Here is a 16,865-nt window from a genome sequence, read left to right as displayed (position 1 = left end):
ATAAGAAGATCCTGTTTATTTTCCTTCCACTTTTTCTTCCCTGCCCCACTCTTCAGAGACGGCTGGTAAAATCACTTGAAGATCTTTGCTCACAGTATGATTTGACAGTCAGAAGTTCTACTGGTGATATTATACAGTTTATTTATGGAGGAGATGGCTTGGATCCTGCAGCCATGGAAGGGAAGGATGAACCATTGGAATTCAAGCGTGTTCTAGACAATATCAGAGTAAGAATTACTGAAATCTTTGTTGGAATTGTGAAAAGACTATTAAGCACATAGGAGGAAGTAATAAATTACGGGGAGAATTGTTTCAGTTGAAGTATTTATTTTCAAATGACCTTTTTGAGTGGTTCTGGTCAGTCTTTCAGCTTGTGTATGTTAAGAGTTATAGATTTTTTTTTACATTACAACAGAGCAGCTAGGACTAACCTGTGTATAAGCTGTGAAAAATAGAATTTTCTTCTGTCTTTAGACATAGTTCTAGGGTCTAATACCCAACTCACCAGATAAATTACTACCAGCTTAGTTGGGTACCAGATTGGACTTAGACAAAGTAGTTCCTTATTAAATCAAAATTTGCATGTTCTTTGTGTTGAACAGCTTCTTAGGTCAGAGGCCTGATGTGTTGTTGAATAACTCTGGACATACTGTGATGTTTGAAGAATGGTATTGTTTGATTTTGATTTTGTGGTTTGGTTGTTTTTTGCCTTCCCTCACCCCGAGATAAAAGCCTTTTGCTGAAATGATTATTTACATTTCTGTGATGTGAGTGTAATAAATTGATGAAATTAGAAATGTTTGTGTATACCTTCAGATTTACATAAGTAAGTATGTATAAATGTATATGGGCCTTCTCTTCACAATAGTCTGATGTTATACAGTAAAAAAACCCCAAACCCAGATACTGTTAATCAATTGTATGGATAGTCTGTGTCTTTACAACGAAGGTTTTGTGTATATGTTTTAATTGAAGAAGTAATTTTTTTCCTCTTAAGGCTGTATATCCATGCCGAAGTGAACCAGCCCTTAGTAAAAATGAATTGGTGTTAACATCTGAGTCCATCATGAAGAAGAATGAATTTCTTTGCTGCCGAGACAGTTTTCTGCAGGTAATTATCTTGCTTCCTTATCACACTGTGATTAACTTCCTTATAAATCAAGGAAATGAAATAAAATGGTTTTATCGATTTGTAGGAGTAATGGCTAAATTTTATGCATTAGTAGCAGCAGTAGTAGTTTGCTCAGTAATATATTTCTGTACATTTAGGAGGCAGGGCAGTAGGACTAGTAATTTTAATTCTTATTATGATAGTTGTTCACATTCACCACAGGAAATTTAGAAATTAGAGAATTTTTGAGTAGAAGGTCCTGCTGATCGGAGAATTTATCTCCATAGCAAGATGATATAGTACTTATGTGCTTGCCCTGGAATGTCAGAGACGAAATAATCCTCATTGACTCTTAAGTAAGAAATCATTAGGACTGAGTCTCATACTCTGTTATTATGCATATGTTTTGATATTATCAGCTTTCTGAATAACTGTTTTTACTTAATTTGCTTGTTTTCCTGCAATAGAAACACCAGCTATACATTAACACCTATTTACCTTGCTTTCATATGATACTAACCCAGCAAAAAACTTCTGTCATATGAAGTGCTTTGCTGGACAGGGCGTATCTTCTGGGGATTACTTAGATGTCTTTTAAGGATGAGTGAATGTTCACATGACTGCTTGCACTTTGAATTGTACAAGTCATTTGATTCTAAGAGCATTAAGCAACTTGAATTTTTATGAGAGCAGCCCCACTTCAGACTACTTTGGGAGACAGTGATAAAAACTGTAGAATTAAGCTGCCTGTGGACACATAAAGCTGTTACCTTGATGAATCTTCTGATGACTGGATGAGAACAACATAAATTTAGTGACGTGCTTTTGAAGGGTTTCTTTTTAATAGATGAGAGTGCTTCAGAGCAGAAGGTGACAAAACTAGTAAGCAGTTGTTTATAAATTTGATTTGCAATTCCATTCCTATAGCAGAGTTGAAAAAATAATTTTATCCATACTTGAAATACGCTGTAAATCTTAACTGCATCTCTGAAGGAAAAAATTATGCAATATACTAATATCAAAGTTTGGAGATGAAGCTGTTCTTTGAAGTGTACATCTTTTTAATCATATCAGGAAAATCTAAATAACTGCTATTAATTTCAGAACCACATATGGCTACATCACCTTAACAGTAATTAGTTTAACTTAAGATTTTTAAGTTTTAGATACTGTTACATTTTCTTCTTTCCTTTTTTTTTCTGTTCATCCTTGAAGACATTAACTGAGACAGGTTATGAAAAATATAATGAGGTAATTGTAGCATGTGTGTGCACTGTGTGAGCATTAATGTTAGTGCTTCTTAGCTGAAAATGTGTGTATAATGCTAAAGTAACTGATTAGCATATATACATTACTGCTTGTTAAATTACAATGTAGATGTTCATCACAATAATTTACCCAATTCCTCTTTAATGGTGAAAATCATGACACATGAATTAATACCCACAGTTATATTTCAGGATTTTGAGGATTTGAGGAAGCTTTCTTTTAGTACATGACTTTCCTTTCTAAAACTCGATCTTTTAACCTTTAGGGATATTAGCATGTTTTTCTTCTTTTTTTTTATTTTTTTTCTATCCCTTCCTCCACTTTTCCCTTCCAGAACAGAGATATTTCTTATCACTGCTATTTTACCAGGAGGTTACTTTTAATGGGCTTATCCATCTTGTCCAGAAAACAGTATGTTTGAATAGCCTTTTTCAAACAGACTGGCATTCATTCTGCCTGCACTCTGCCCGCATTGGAGGCAATTCAGCTGATGGAAAAGCAGATTATTGGCTGGCACAGTTTCAATTGTTAATATTCTAATGTATTTGAGTATATTAAGATAAAGATGAAGGGAAATTTTTCTTTTCTTATTGAAATTGGGAACATATTTAGAAACCCTCACAATTAAAAAAATCCCAAACAATCATTTTTCTGTGGTTTTTTTGGAGATGATAGCATATGAGTACTGGGGAGTGTGGTGCAAACATGGAAAAGGCTCAGCACACAGCCAGTCGGCTCTGGCTTGTGTAGAGCTGACCTCATAGGTCTGCCTGGACTTGAATGGATTATTATTGAATCATGTGGGGTTGTCTGTACCAGTCTGTGTGTCAGTGGGCTTCCTCACTGTGAGTATTCTTACATTAGCAGTGCTTCACGTGTATAAATGATCCCACTAGCTTAAGTGCTGGGAAACATGATGCAAACACCTGCTTGGTGCCTTTTTGTTAAACAGGTCCAGACTAAAAGACTATAGGCTTAGACTATGTGAAAGCAACAATGGTTTCTTGAGCTCCCTCAGGAAGTTACGTAGCTGTGCTCATAGGGGACAGTGTTGCACAGAAGATGGTAACTCCATAGAGACAGACAGGCTCAGCAAAAAGGGAGCTACATTTTCTTTCTGTTTGTAGCATAAATTAATCATATAGTTTGGATAAACTGCCAATAGATAATTGAAAGTTGAGAGGAATAGTGCATGAATAAAACTTTTGACAATGAAAAATAAATCTTTTCAGAGATTTATCTTTTATTTCTCACCTTGCTTTTTTGGCTCTAGTGCATGGAAATAATGTATCGTCTGGGTACTTTATTTTTACAATTCAGAATGATACATAACAATTGATTTAGTACGTTGGAGATTTTTTTTTATAAGTATTTTGGTACTCAGGGACTGTCAAAGCAGAAAAGTTGACAATAAATAGTTTGCCATAATGCTATTTGCAGTCCTATGCTGTTTTACTCTTAGGTTTGCCCTTTTGTGGACTTTGTCCACATGACCACATGATTAAATCTTCAGCCAGTATGACAGCTTCTAGGAGTTGGTGGTGGTGTGGTTATTATTACTGTCCGCAGGTTTCATGTGAGTAGGTGAAAATTTGAAAGAACTTAGTCTTCAGTGTTCTGGAGAGAGAAGTTAGAGTTACACCTTCTGCTTTCTTCCCCTTCCACTCCTCCCTTCCTGCCCTTCCAGAAAAGAAGCATCTTTCAAGATATAATTACTACTAAAGTCTCTCCTTTTTTTTTTTTTTCTCTAGATCAAATGTTCTGGGTAATCTGCAATATTCCTTTTTTTTTAATGCACTCATATTAAAAAGATTAATTTTTCTAATAGCACATTATTTTAGGAAATAAATAATCAATTTCATGCAACGATTTCAAGGTCAAAAACCTTTTAAATGGCAAAATATTTCATTCGTGAATTAATATGACTGAATGCAGGGCAAAAGGGGCAGAAATGTATGAATGCAGCCTGTTGTCATCCAAGTGGGGAAACATCTTGAAGCATCCGTTCTAGCAGCACACTTCAGTTGTCAGAATGTCAGTTCTTGCGTTTGAACTTCGTTCTAGTATTCACAGAAAATAATACGCTGTCTGAAAATACCTTGAATACCAGTAAAAATGTTGTTATTTTGACAATCTGAGGATTCTGTTAGGATGTAATAAAAGTGGTTTAATAATGATTTATGAATTCAGTTGTTAAAAGAGGCAGTCACTCATATATTTAATCAATTTTGCAAGTAATTTTCAGTGCCCAGCTACTGCAGTGGTTGGAAGGAGTCCAGTACTGAGTGAAGAAGTGATGTTATATAATCATCATCCTGATTGTCAGGCAGGACTAATGGGGTGGAAAGAGTTTAAAAGAACTCTAAAAATCAAACTATTCATTCCTCTATGGAGGTTTTCTTAAATCATTGTTGAAGTAGATGAGAAGAATTTCCTCTTGCTTTTTTGTTTATATTTTGATTTTGATACCCCTGTGTTATGGTAATGACTTGCACTGAGTTTAATCACAGACCTCTTATTTCATGACTTCTAGTGTACCTATCTATATCCTAAGCCTAATGCCCAAATGATGTTTCATAGAAACATTGGATTTTTTTCTAATAGTATTGTTTCAATTTATGTTCAGTAAAGACTACTGGAACTGCTTTTGGGTAAACCTGGTAAGAGTGAAAGGCTTAGGTACTGCTACATATTAAATGTAACTCTCTGCAAGACCTCTCAACAGCATAGAGAAGTTATATGAACTATGTTAGGTAGAGACTGATGTGTATACATCAATTTTGAGGGTTCCCCCCTTCCCCCCCAGATCAAGTACATTTTGAATCTTTGAAATCTATTCAGCATGTGTCCTTTATATACTTCCTTTCTTGCCACAGTCTTTCCACTTCGACTTACTTTGAATACTGAGAAACAAGTGAGAATGTGTTTGTGTCAGTATACACAGAAAATAAGAAAATTTTTTTTTTTTTGTTGATCCTTCTTTCCTACCCACCACTTAGTGAAACTGATTCCACCATCAACATCAAATCTCTTAAGTTTTCAGTGTGTGCTCAGGAAGGATGCTTTTATTCAGCGTGGACCATATTCCTCATGTACTGCTACTAATTTGTGGTTACACAAGAGTGAATCTGGTTTGCTAAATTCTAGTGTATGTGTGTGTCTAAGTTTTGATGTTCCTCTCTTCGTATTGTGCATTTTTAATTTATTATTGTAAACATTCCATTTGGGACTCTAAGCAAATAACTTACTGCTGAAGACTTAAAAATGAAGAACATGTCTTTGCTTACTGTTGTCTTAATGTAATTTCAGGAAATTAAAAAATTCATCAAAGGTGTTTCTGAGAAGATAAAAAAAACTAGGGACAAGTACGGCATTAATGACAATGGCACAACAGAGGTAAATAGTTTCAAGGGGGTAATCATGTAGTTTATTTTAAATCTTCATAAGCTATTGTTTTTCCAACTGTTCTATTTTCTTTTCAGCCACGAGTTTTATATCAGTTGGATAGGATTACTCCAACACAACTAGAGAAGTTTCTAGAGACTTGTAGGGACAAGTACATGAGGTATGTGTTTAGCCTTTTACTTTCTCTCAATTTATCCCTGCCTCCAATTCAGTATTTATTGCTTTGTTTGCAATGTAGGAGTGTATTTCGCTATATTTACTGGATGAGTGTTGGTTCTGTTGTGAATGCAATATAAATAATAAGAAACAGTTGGCCCCAATGACATAAACATTGCAAGGCAAAGGTAGAATGCAAAAAAAACCAACAACCCCAAACAAAAAAAAACCCCACCACCAAACCAAAAAACCGTTGCTTGCTAAGACAGACATGTTCACTTCCTCCCCCTCTTGCAGGAGATCGTTCCAAATCTCCAAAGAGTCCATGCAAAATACTATCTGACTAGATAAGTTTCAAATGCATATGAATCTGATTGTTATTCTTGAACTACAGAGTCTGTGAAGAGTTATGTCACACTTTGTGCTAACGTGTTCTTGAATTAGGAGCCTTTTGTTTGTTTTTCTTGGTCTCTAATAAGACGGTGATAGTGTGGATGTTGTTGTCTGTTATAATCCATTGAGAGTTGTTCTGTTTACATAGACTCCTTGGATGTGTTCATGGGCATGAAGCCACTGGTGACCTCTGCTTTGTGGTCTCAAGCTCACCTGCATCAAACTAGTATTTTTTTTCTTTTTTTAGAAAATTCATGTATATGTCAAATTCTTAACTATTTCAAAGCCATGACCAGTTTTCTGCTTTCAGTCATTAGGATTACTTGCTTACATTTGTCTTAGGTGTTCTTAAATGTGAATTGCCTGTTTTACTGTAGTAGGTTGTTTGAGTTGGCAGATTAGTGTAATACACTGAACTGAAAAATGGTACCCTTGGAAAGGAGCTAATTGATATGATGATTTTTTTTTTATTTATGGATGATTGTCATTTTACCAGGAGAAATCTTTCAGCTGGGATTTCAGCAATTTTTGGGTAGATATGACATGACTGTAAAGAAATCTCCAACTAGTAGTGAAAACAATAACCTCTACTTAAATAATTTTGTTTTACAGTCACCCTGAATTAATTCCTTTAGGTGTTACAAGCTAAATCACTATTAGAAAGCATTTTTACTTGGTGAGAGCTTCTCAAGGAAAATGAAAGAAGCTGCTACAAGTTAAATTGATTTAGAAAGTGGTTTTGTCCCTTAAGTTTGGAGGTAGTATTTGCTCAAGAAAAGCAGATCACGTTGAACACTGTGCAAGCTGAAGAATGCTAGCTGCAGGATCTGAACAAAATTGTAGGGGAGACTGTAAACCACCCCTCACGTCTCATTTTGAGATTGTATAGTGTAGTGGTTTTCATCTTTTTTTTTTTTTGTCCTGTAAGAACAACCAGTTCTCAAGGTATATAAATTTTTGAAAGGAGCAAATGTGGGAATGAGCCCATTATGTGCATAACTTGAAGGGAAAGTAGGTCATCCATATAGGACTTTTGAGGCATTAATACCTAGATTTTGTTCTGATTAAAAAGTAATCTGCATAATAATTTCCTAAAGACGACCTAATAAAGGTCTCTTGTATTTAAACATATAAAGGGGTGTTTTGGAAATGTTAGCATATTGGATTTCCCTGAATGGGGAATCTTGAATCTACTGCTTGATACTTAGAAGGAAGAGGACAAGTGTTTTGTTTTCTGTTACGGATGTTGTACTGGATCTGTGGAATGCCTGTATGACTTGCATGAGATCAGTGTTTTGAGTATTGGTGACCTTAACATCTCTCCTGTTGGTTTATTAAAAAAAAAAAATTAACAAATTTCTTATATATCTACCAGAATAGTTTCTGTCTTTACTTGCTTAGGATTTCATGCCTTTTTGAGTTCTATGTCTCTTTATCAGGGCACAGATGGAGCCTGGTTCTGCAGTAGGAGCTCTTTGTGCACAGAGCATTGGTGAGCCTGGCACACAGATGACTCTGAAGACTTTCCATTTTGCTGGCGTTGCTTCAATGAACATTACTTTGGGTGTGCCAAGAATCAAAGAAATCATTAATGCTTCAAAGGCTATTAGGTACTAACATTGTGTTGTGCTGTTTTGTTTTTTCCCTTTGCTTAAGTGAAACCTGATGGATAAAATTGCAGTATGCGATAGCATTTCCCTGTTCTCAGTAATAATACGAGACAACATTGAATCTATGGAATACCCAAACAAGAAAAATGATGTCTTTGCAACTAAGTGATACTTAGGGCCAGAGAAGAGACAAGTTTTATTTTTTTGAAAATCAAATAAAGGTGAAGTGGTTACTTACTAAGTTTAATATTCTGTTAGGTGTCTCATTGTGAAACTTACTGAAGTTGAGCAGTAGCTGAAGCATATGTATTCCTAGGTATCCATGAAGCCAAACTTAAATAATGCTTGAATAGTATACACCATGAAAATAGGTCACTAGTTGTGCTATAATCTCTCGTGTGTGGGCTTGTGTTTACCAGCCTGAAGTACATGAATAATAATTTTCTTAAATGTACCTGAGGAAGCTGAAGGTATCACTGTCTTATTAAATGCTACTCTATATGATGAGATAGGTTCCATAAGGTAAGCTGTAGTTCGAATTGTCATCTGTAATCTAGCTGAGCAATTTCCTAACTGGTTTTTTTTTGTGTGTTTATTCTTTGTAGCACCCCTATTATAACAGCACAGTTGGACAAAGATGATGATCCTGATTTTGCCCGTTTGGTTAAAGGAAGAATTGAGAAAACTTTATTAGGAGAGGTAGGAAAAATTGTATTATTGGTAATGCTTTAAATGTAAACATTAGCCAATTGGTGTGGGGCATTTTAACCATTTTCACATGCTATTTTGTCCCTGTCTCTTGAAGATTTCAGAATATATTGAGGAAGTGTTTCTTCCAGATGATTGTTTCATCCTAGTGAAGCTGTCTTTAGAGCGCATTAGACTACTGAGATTAGAGGTGAGTTGTTTGGTTCTTACGCAGAACATGCCTTGGGTAAGGTCCAAAGGGTCTCTTAATCCTGTCTTAGAAACAGAAATCAGACTAGTGGAAGTTAAGAAAAGAAAATAAACAAAGGATGTCCTGTGGCTACATTACATCTGGATTTTTTCCCTCCCCCCCCCGCCTTGTAAAATGGGTAATTTTTCCTTTATTTGGAAATGAGAGAATATACATTCGTTTCCTGGTGTCTTGGTAAGTACAAGGATGCTGTTTCTATCCGTTAGTTAACACAGAGGCCAATACCCTCAGCATTTAATGTAATTTATAAGAGTAACATTTTTTCTTTATTTTTCTAGATTCTGCTTTTTTTATATTCTGTTGAAAGACTGCTGTATGTATTTGAGCAGATTTATATATGTTGAGATACCCTCATGTTGCTGGCTGACTTTTGCCACAGGTGAATGCAGAGACTGTGCGCTACTCTATTTGCATATCTAAACTCAGAGTAAAGCCTGGGGATGTTGCTGTCCATGGAGAAGCAGTTGTGTGTGTGACCCCTCGTGAAAACAGCAAGAGTTCAATGTATTATGTATTGCAGTCCCTGAAGGAAGAACTACCAAAGGTAAAAACAAAGGCTGTCTCATGCTTTTGTGGGAGGTAATCAGTAATAATAATTTGGGGTTCTATGGTGGGAAGACAAAACTATTCTTGTCAGTATTGACGATGAAGGTAGTCTGAGTGCATAACTCTTTAGATTGTGATGCTACTGTTTTACAGCTGAAACTAAGCCTCTGATACTAATTTATACATGATAATGAAGCCTCGATACTTTTCTTACAACATTTACTGAAGCATTCCAAGAGTAGCAGTTGTATGAATTAGTTACATCTTCTTACAGTTGCATATCGATTTGAACCACATGTCAGTATCTGGCAGCTTTGCAGCTTTCTGTGAGGAGACTGTCTACTTTGGATTTTAAAAATATGGATAAGTGCACCTTATTATTTGCAGGATGCCCTTTTGGTTGTGGGCTTCTACCACCATTGAGACCCAAGTCTGAGCATGAGGAGGTCTGGCATAAAATATAAAATGTAGGTAGTGAATAAAGTTTATGGTACAGTGTGAATGTCACATTTGCACTAGTATATTTAAGAGCAGGAAACATTATTTCATACATATTTTAATTGAGCATTTATTCCAAAGACTGGAGCTTCTAAATAGGTTTGAATGCTGATAAGGGTTACCCTTTTATACTGCATTACTGTAGACATCAAAGTTACTAGATTTTTTGTTTTGTGTAGGTTGTGGTGCAAGGTATACCAGAGGTTTCCCGAGCTGTCATTCATATCGATGAACAAAGTGGAAAGGAAAAATACAAACTTCTAGTTGAAGGTGATAATCTGCGAGCTGTTATGGCTACTCATGGAGTGAAAGGAACTAAAACGTCCTCTAACAACACTTATGAGGTAATGTTCAAATGGGTACGATGGGTTTTTCCCTATAGCATCTTTATTCCAAGGACTTGTTTTTTGCTCAGATGCAGCAGCTGATTTCTAATCAAGCTTGATTTCACTAATAGTTGTCAGAATGCATTAACACAAGAGAATAATTTGACTGGCAGCACTGTTCCCTTCAAAGAAGCTTTTTCTGTGAGTATTTTTACAATGGAGAAATGCAAAAGGGTAGTAATGGCAATAGAATATTGTCTGACATCAGATGGTATTTGTTCCAGGAATATACTCGCTCCAAGCATTTGGTTCTTTCAGTAATCTAACATAATTTTTTGTGTAGGTAGAGAAAACACTAGGAATTGAAGCTGCCCGGACAACCATTATCAATGAGATTCAGTATACCATGGTGAACCATGGTATGAGCATTGACAGGAGACATGTAATGTTGCTGTCTGATCTAATGACTTACAAGGTTTGTACCATGCTTTTTCTGAATGTTACTTTAGTATGTTTATACAAATAAATTTTACCATGTTTGAGAAGGATGAGTGACCATGTTTGAGAAGGATGAGTGAGCTAGGGAGATGGAAATCAGTTACAGATTTAAAGAATTGTAAGTTGTACTGACCAAATATTGTTATTTGTGTATCAAATAAAATGCTTAATTAATCTAGTTCTTGGGAGTGGGGGGGAGAAGGTCTATGTTGACTGAAAACAAGTTGGTATAATGAATAGGGAATCATCATTTCATATTGAAAATGGGAATCCTAAAAATTGTGGTATGAAAATCAACTGTTTGCGTAACCATGCATGCAATTTAAGGCTTGCTGTGCAGAAAACCACATGGGGTGCGGTTCATAGCAGCTGCACTGTATATAAGAGTCAAAGGATACAGACATTGCAAATAGAATCAGATTACATCTAGAGTATGAACACTCTTCCAGAACTTGTTAGTAGAAAATCTTCTCTGTTCTTTATTGATTGACTTTCTGTCCTTCACATCCAATATGGTTTTTTAGATTTGAGTACACTCAGTGAAGTGAGATTTTCCACTTTGCCTGCCAGAGTGCAAGGGCTTAATTTGGGTAAAATGGATGAAGGAGTTCTGACTTCGCCCAAAACTGTGGGGCTTTGTTGTACTGAGCTGCAGCAGTCCCCAGGGCTGGCTGTGTGGAGCTGCAACACAATAGTGGAAAAGGGCATCGGAGTGCAGTGTTTTACACTTGTTGGGCTCTTAGCATGCATTCTTTTGTCTGTACTTCTGACTTGTGCTTCTGTGCGCAGTCTGTTATAATTGGGATGTCTGTTAGAAACAGAGGCAGAAATAAACCAAGTTAGTTTAAAAAGCTAATTACTTTTTTCTGGAGAGTGAAAAAATGAAGATTTAATTTCTTCTGTAATCTCCTGGCAGCTGAATTGACATTTATCAGTAGACAATAGGCAATAGCTTCAGCATAGTGCTCTTGGACCCCACTAAAGTTTGTAGCTCAGCAACTAGTTTATAATCGTGTGGGGGTTTTTTTCATGGCCATATTTCTTTCAATCTTTCCAATATTCTTGCTTAAAAAAAAAAAATCTATTAACTGTTTATAACAGCTGTTACAACATTTATGTTGTTCACTTGATTTGCTTCTTAAGCAAACATAACTGACTTCCAGCCACTATTGTGATATTTTTGCTTTTGGGGTTTTCCATCAATCAAGGGTGAAGTGCTGGGCATTACAAGGTTTGGACTGGCGAAAATGAAGGAAAGTGTGTTGATGCTGGCTTCTTTTGAAAAGACTGCGGACCATCTCTTTGATGCTGCCTACTTTGGACAGAAGGATTCTGTTTGTGGTAGGTATTGCAAGTTCTGTTGCAGTTTGTGGTCCTTACCCAGCATCTGTAAACCTCTTCAAAGCGCTGGATTTTTGCCCTTGTTAAGCTTTCCGTTCAGCTTATTTCTCAAAACCTTAAACTCTGAGGCTGTTCCATACTTCTTAATTCTAGAAGCTTGGTGGATGTTTATGTATAATCTCAATCAGAAGTCTTGAAGTCAGTTGGAAATTTGTTGTATGTTTCTTAAAGCACACTTTTAGTAATACATCCTGGAGCTGTAACTGCTAGTTTAGAGTTCCTGGGTGCTTATGAATTACAAAAGCGTGAATGTATTACGTTGAGGTTTACTAGTTTGTGAGTATTTCTAGGTGGTCTTAAAAACTGTAGTCAATTTGAAGCAGTGCTTTGTGGATAGTGTGTTTTCTGAATCACTGGAATCAGTTAGAAACCTTTGCATTATTAGTTTGTATTTTAAGAATACTTTCTGGCTGTCCAGCATTCCACGTGAGTGGGATTTTCTTTTTTCTTTCTTTTTTTTTTTTTTTAAATTATTATTTATCCACAATTAAAGCAAAGTCCTATGGGAGACTGATTCCATCCTGGACAGTAAGGAAAAGAAAATGTTTTCTCAAAGTCCCCTATGAACTGGTAAAATCTTGGTTTGAATAATGTAGTAACAAGAGATCTTTTCATGTTGCCTTCTATATAAATGTTTTAGTTCAAATAAGGAAATGAAATGGACAAAACTGAAAATTGTTGTCTGCCTTCCAAAACTGAAGAGGTGATACTGGCTTGCTTGTATGAAAAAAGTGCTGTGCAGCTGCCTGACCTGGCCACCACTGGTTATCTCTGAATTGTTGTGAAAAGAGACTGTTACACACTCATGGGTTTGCATCTCCAGAGCAGAAAAAGGTTATAAATGTTGCAAACAAAAATGAGTATGTACCCAAAATGAACTATAGGTGCTGAAATGAATGGCATCTCAAATCAGTGCTTCTGAATGTGTGGATGTTTTTTTAGACCATATGGCCTTTGAATCCATTTTGTGTTGTAAGATGTTGTCCACCTCCCCAAGAAAATGGGGAACAGCTGATTCCTGCTTTACCTACATAAAGAAAAGTATTTTGAGAATTGCTGATGCCAGCTTTCAGTCGGCAGAGTAGGTTAAAACTAGAGTAGAGGAGTGCATCCAGTTCCAGCAGCATCCAGAAGCAGGATCAGCAGGAGGTACTACTATCTGCAGGGCCAATTTATGAGGAATTGGTCTGGAAGGGACGTATCAAAAATAAACTCTGCACTAAGAGCAGTATGACTGGCTTCATCTCTTCCTAGCTTCTTTCAGCTGAAAGCGAGAGTAGCAATTCATAGCTGTCAGCCAGATGTTTAGATCTGCAGTAGATTATAACTGGTAGTGCTACAAGACATTGCACGGGAGCTGGTAGTTAGACCAGAGCGTGCAGTTGTTGTGCCATCAACAACATCAGTCTCCTCACCTGTCTGATGTGATTGCCATTGGTCTCTAGTATATGTTAGTCTGAGCAGATATACAACATACGCTTGGTTGTTACAGCGGTGTGTTCTGTCCAAATGTTTACTGCTGTAAATGATTGCTCTCAGAGGCTGCAAATAATTACTTTGTCCATGAGGCAGAAGGCAGGTGGGGAGGAAGGGCTTCTGGTTGTATACGTGGAAGTACTAAAATGGAAGAAGGATTCCCAAAATCTAAATGCAGTTTCCATGGTGCAGAGGTTGGCTCAGCTTGAAAGGTTATTGTGTGAAACCAGGTAAATTTTATTTTGCTAGGTGTTAGGTATTTCTGTTATCCATTGTAACGTGCATGCTGTAGGGGCCTTAATGTACAGTAAGTGACTCCTAAGAATTCTATTTTGTACAAGATTAAATGCATAATGTTGGAAAATATGTAGTAGAAAGGCAGCAATGATCTAAGAGCAAAAAATAATCTTCTATTTGTTTGCATTTATATTACCAATCAAATCTTGCCAGAATTTTAAGCAATTTGACTTTCATCCTTTGTGTATTCAAAGGTACAGCTATTTATTTTCTTAAACATTTGTATGAAGGACAACATTCTGATACTCCTGAAAATGTGCAAAAGTGTCATTTGGATCATAAGAGTATGCTGAGAAAAAAACCCTGGTATGAGATAGTTTGCTTTTCATGTGTAATGTTCCTTGGAAAAGTTGTATACATCAGGAGATCTGGAATAGAAATGTGTCAGCACATTGCTATGATAAATGTTATAGGTATCAAAAATAATTGGGACAGAGTAAATCTTGAATTTCAAAACAAGCACTTTTTGAATCATTGAAATGCAAAACCTGGTATAGCTGAGTACGCCTCTTTCACTGGGATTTGCAAGGGTTTCAAGGGAACTTAGCCAGATTTGCCTGAAGTCTTATCACTGAGTCAGAGTGAACAGAAAGTGACTTTGCCTTGCATCTTCTGCTGTTGGCACTGAGTGGAGTGTGTCTTCTCTGAAAACAAACCTTCTGAAGCTCTTTCATAGCTAGAGGAGATGTTTAGGTTAGGTTGAATTTTTCCTGTCTAGAATTTAAATAATACAGATTAAATAACATAGTGATCTGGTGACCATAACATTTAACTTTATCTAGTGAAGAGACCTTGGTCTTTACATGTGAGGTTCAAGGAGATTTGATAGGCAATATATACAGAATGGGCAAATTAAACGTTTTCATAAATCCTTACTCTTCAAAGGTTCAACGTGGGTTGTTTTTGTGTTTGTTTGTTTTTTTTGTCCTAGGTGTTTCTGAGTGCATCATCATGGGAATCCCGATGAATATTGGAACAGGACTTTTTAAACTGTTGCACAAAGCAGACAAAGAATCAACCCCTCCTAGGAGGCCTCTGATATTTGATAATAATGAATTTCATATTCCCATTGTTACATAGCACTTGGACATAATACAAGACAGCAAAACAAATAGCAAGAAAATATAATTTAAATTAAGAAATGTGTTATGAGTTCTCTGCGTCTCAATAACTGTGAATTGATAAGTGAAATACTATCAAAAAAAGTGCCCAATTGTTTACCACATGTTGTTAGTGCAGACCCTGAAAGGAGAGGCCTCTCTGCACCAGAGTGGAAATAAATTTAAAGTGGATTTCAGCTGATAAAGTTTCATTTTCATGTGCTAGAATTAGATCTTTGTGTTAATGTCAGTGAGTGGAAGTTGTTACTAATTCAGTATTAGACGCGTATTCAGATTTGATTTAAAAACCCCCAAACTGCAAGAGAGCTCTGTGAGCTTGCATAGAGTGCATTTGGAAATGGCTTTTCAAGAGGAGCTGTAAAGAACAGAGATTTCAGTAAGCTAGAACTGAGTCTCTGGTTAATTTGTACTGAGTTAAACTTCAGGAGTGCTGTTGAAAGTGTTTGAAATCTTTGCTTGTGTTCTTTTAAAATGTTTTTCTTTTATCCCAAGTTATTATCCAGTAAATGGTTTTCCTCCCCAGGATTCTGCTTTGGGACGTACCTGCAAGAAGCTGCAGGTTGTAAAGCTGTTACTAAATTCTGAGAAGGCTGTTATAAGAACATTACAAATTATAAATAGCTTTTCATATTGTAGCAGCTGCTATACTGCTAGAATCTGTAATTTACAGCAGTCTTAGTTTTGGTAAAGTTTCATAATTGAGCAGGATCATCAGAACAACGTAGTTTTAATATATAAAGTAGAAATCAAAAGGGAAGCTGTTTTTATGTATTGCCATGAAATAATTTGAAAGTATTGTAATCTTTAGCCCACTAAAGCAGTTTTCAAAATGAGTATAGATTTTAACTTTTTTCGGTGTAGTATGTTTAAACTTACTCTGGTGCTATGGAGGGAAAGAATCCTAGTGTTTTCTTGTCAGCCATGTTTGGATATTCAGTGTGCTCATAACATGGGTCAAGGTTAGAGAAAGAAAGTAGAGAGAAAGAAAAGCTGTAGTTGTGCACTCATGAAGTAAAAGCAGGCTGCTGAAGGATCTGACATTTGAAAATGAATGGGTTTGTGCTGCAGCTTGTCTTCATGTAGCAACCAAAAGAAAAGTGTAAGGCTACATTCGGAGAATGTAAATCTGTTGGTTTAAGTCTCAAGGTGCCATCGTGTTGGTGTTTTAAATCATCCTCCATGCAGAGAAGATCTGATGTGAAATTCACCATAGCTATTCTCAAATTATTTTGTATTTTCAATGTGATACTAAGATATACTTCTACCTAGATTTTGGCAGGGTAAAGATTGAGAATGTAATGCATTTAGTGTCTGCTCTAAAAGCCATATATATTTTGCTATCTCCCTTTTAACAACAGAAATTTCAGAATAAATTAAAATTTTCTTTGTGATCTCAGTGAGATTGCCACTTACTAATTTGCCTGTATAGAAGTCTAGCTCTATTTCTTTTTTAAAGATGTAAGTATAAGACAGGTAGGGGCCAAATGGAGAGAAAACCTATAAACCTTTCCTGTGGATGAGTACTTCATTTTATCATGGGAAATTCTACTGCAAATGCTTGGTATTTTTTGTGAATAAAGATTCTTCTGAAGGTGTAAATAGGTGGAGTTTGTATTCAGTAAATTAAATCTGTTATTGTCTGAATATGACAATAAAAAGAGGCAGAGATAAAATGTAAACCTTGTGTTTGTTTATTGATGTATTGTATTTGTGTGTAATTAATTTATGGATGACCTAACCTCCATCTCCCTCATTTGCTTAGTTTTTAAGATACTTGAGAATTACTGACCTTAAATCTCA

General features: G+C 36.0%; 1 protein-coding gene across 2 annotated transcripts in view; it reads left to right on the top strand.

Moving 5' to 3' along the window:
* The window catches only part of POLR3A (RNA polymerase III subunit A), a 35,579-nt gene extending 18,835 nt beyond the window's left edge, over positions 1 to 16,744 (top strand). The window contains exons 20-31 of one of the 2 annotated variants that reach the window (XM_075758627.1): positions 57 to 227; positions 998 to 1,111; positions 5,690 to 5,776; positions 5,863 to 5,945; positions 7,774 to 7,944; positions 8,550 to 8,643; positions 8,750 to 8,842; positions 9,282 to 9,446; positions 10,126 to 10,290; positions 10,616 to 10,747; positions 11,979 to 12,111; positions 14,876 to 16,744. In XM_075758627.1, coding sequence (XP_075614742.1) covers positions 57 to 227; positions 998 to 1,111; positions 5,690 to 5,776; positions 5,863 to 5,945; positions 7,774 to 7,944; positions 8,550 to 8,643; positions 8,750 to 8,842; positions 9,282 to 9,446; positions 10,126 to 10,290; positions 10,616 to 10,747; positions 11,979 to 12,111; positions 14,876 to 15,024 — 1,557 coding nt within the window. In that variant the 3' untranslated portion in view covers positions 15,025 to 16,744. The other variant, XM_075758628.1, reaches the window with a different exon arrangement.
* Positions 16,745 to 16,865: the final 121 nt, after the last annotated feature.

This window comes from Balearica regulorum, chromosome 7 (assembly GCF_011004875.1).
Source record: "Balearica regulorum gibbericeps isolate bBalReg1 chromosome 7, bBalReg1.pri, whole genome shotgun sequence".
Taxonomy (NCBI): Eukaryota; Metazoa; Chordata; class Aves; order Gruiformes; family Gruidae; genus Balearica; species Balearica regulorum.
The sequence above is the reverse complement of the archived record's forward strand: the minus strand, read 5'-3'. Positions and strand labels throughout refer to the sequence as shown.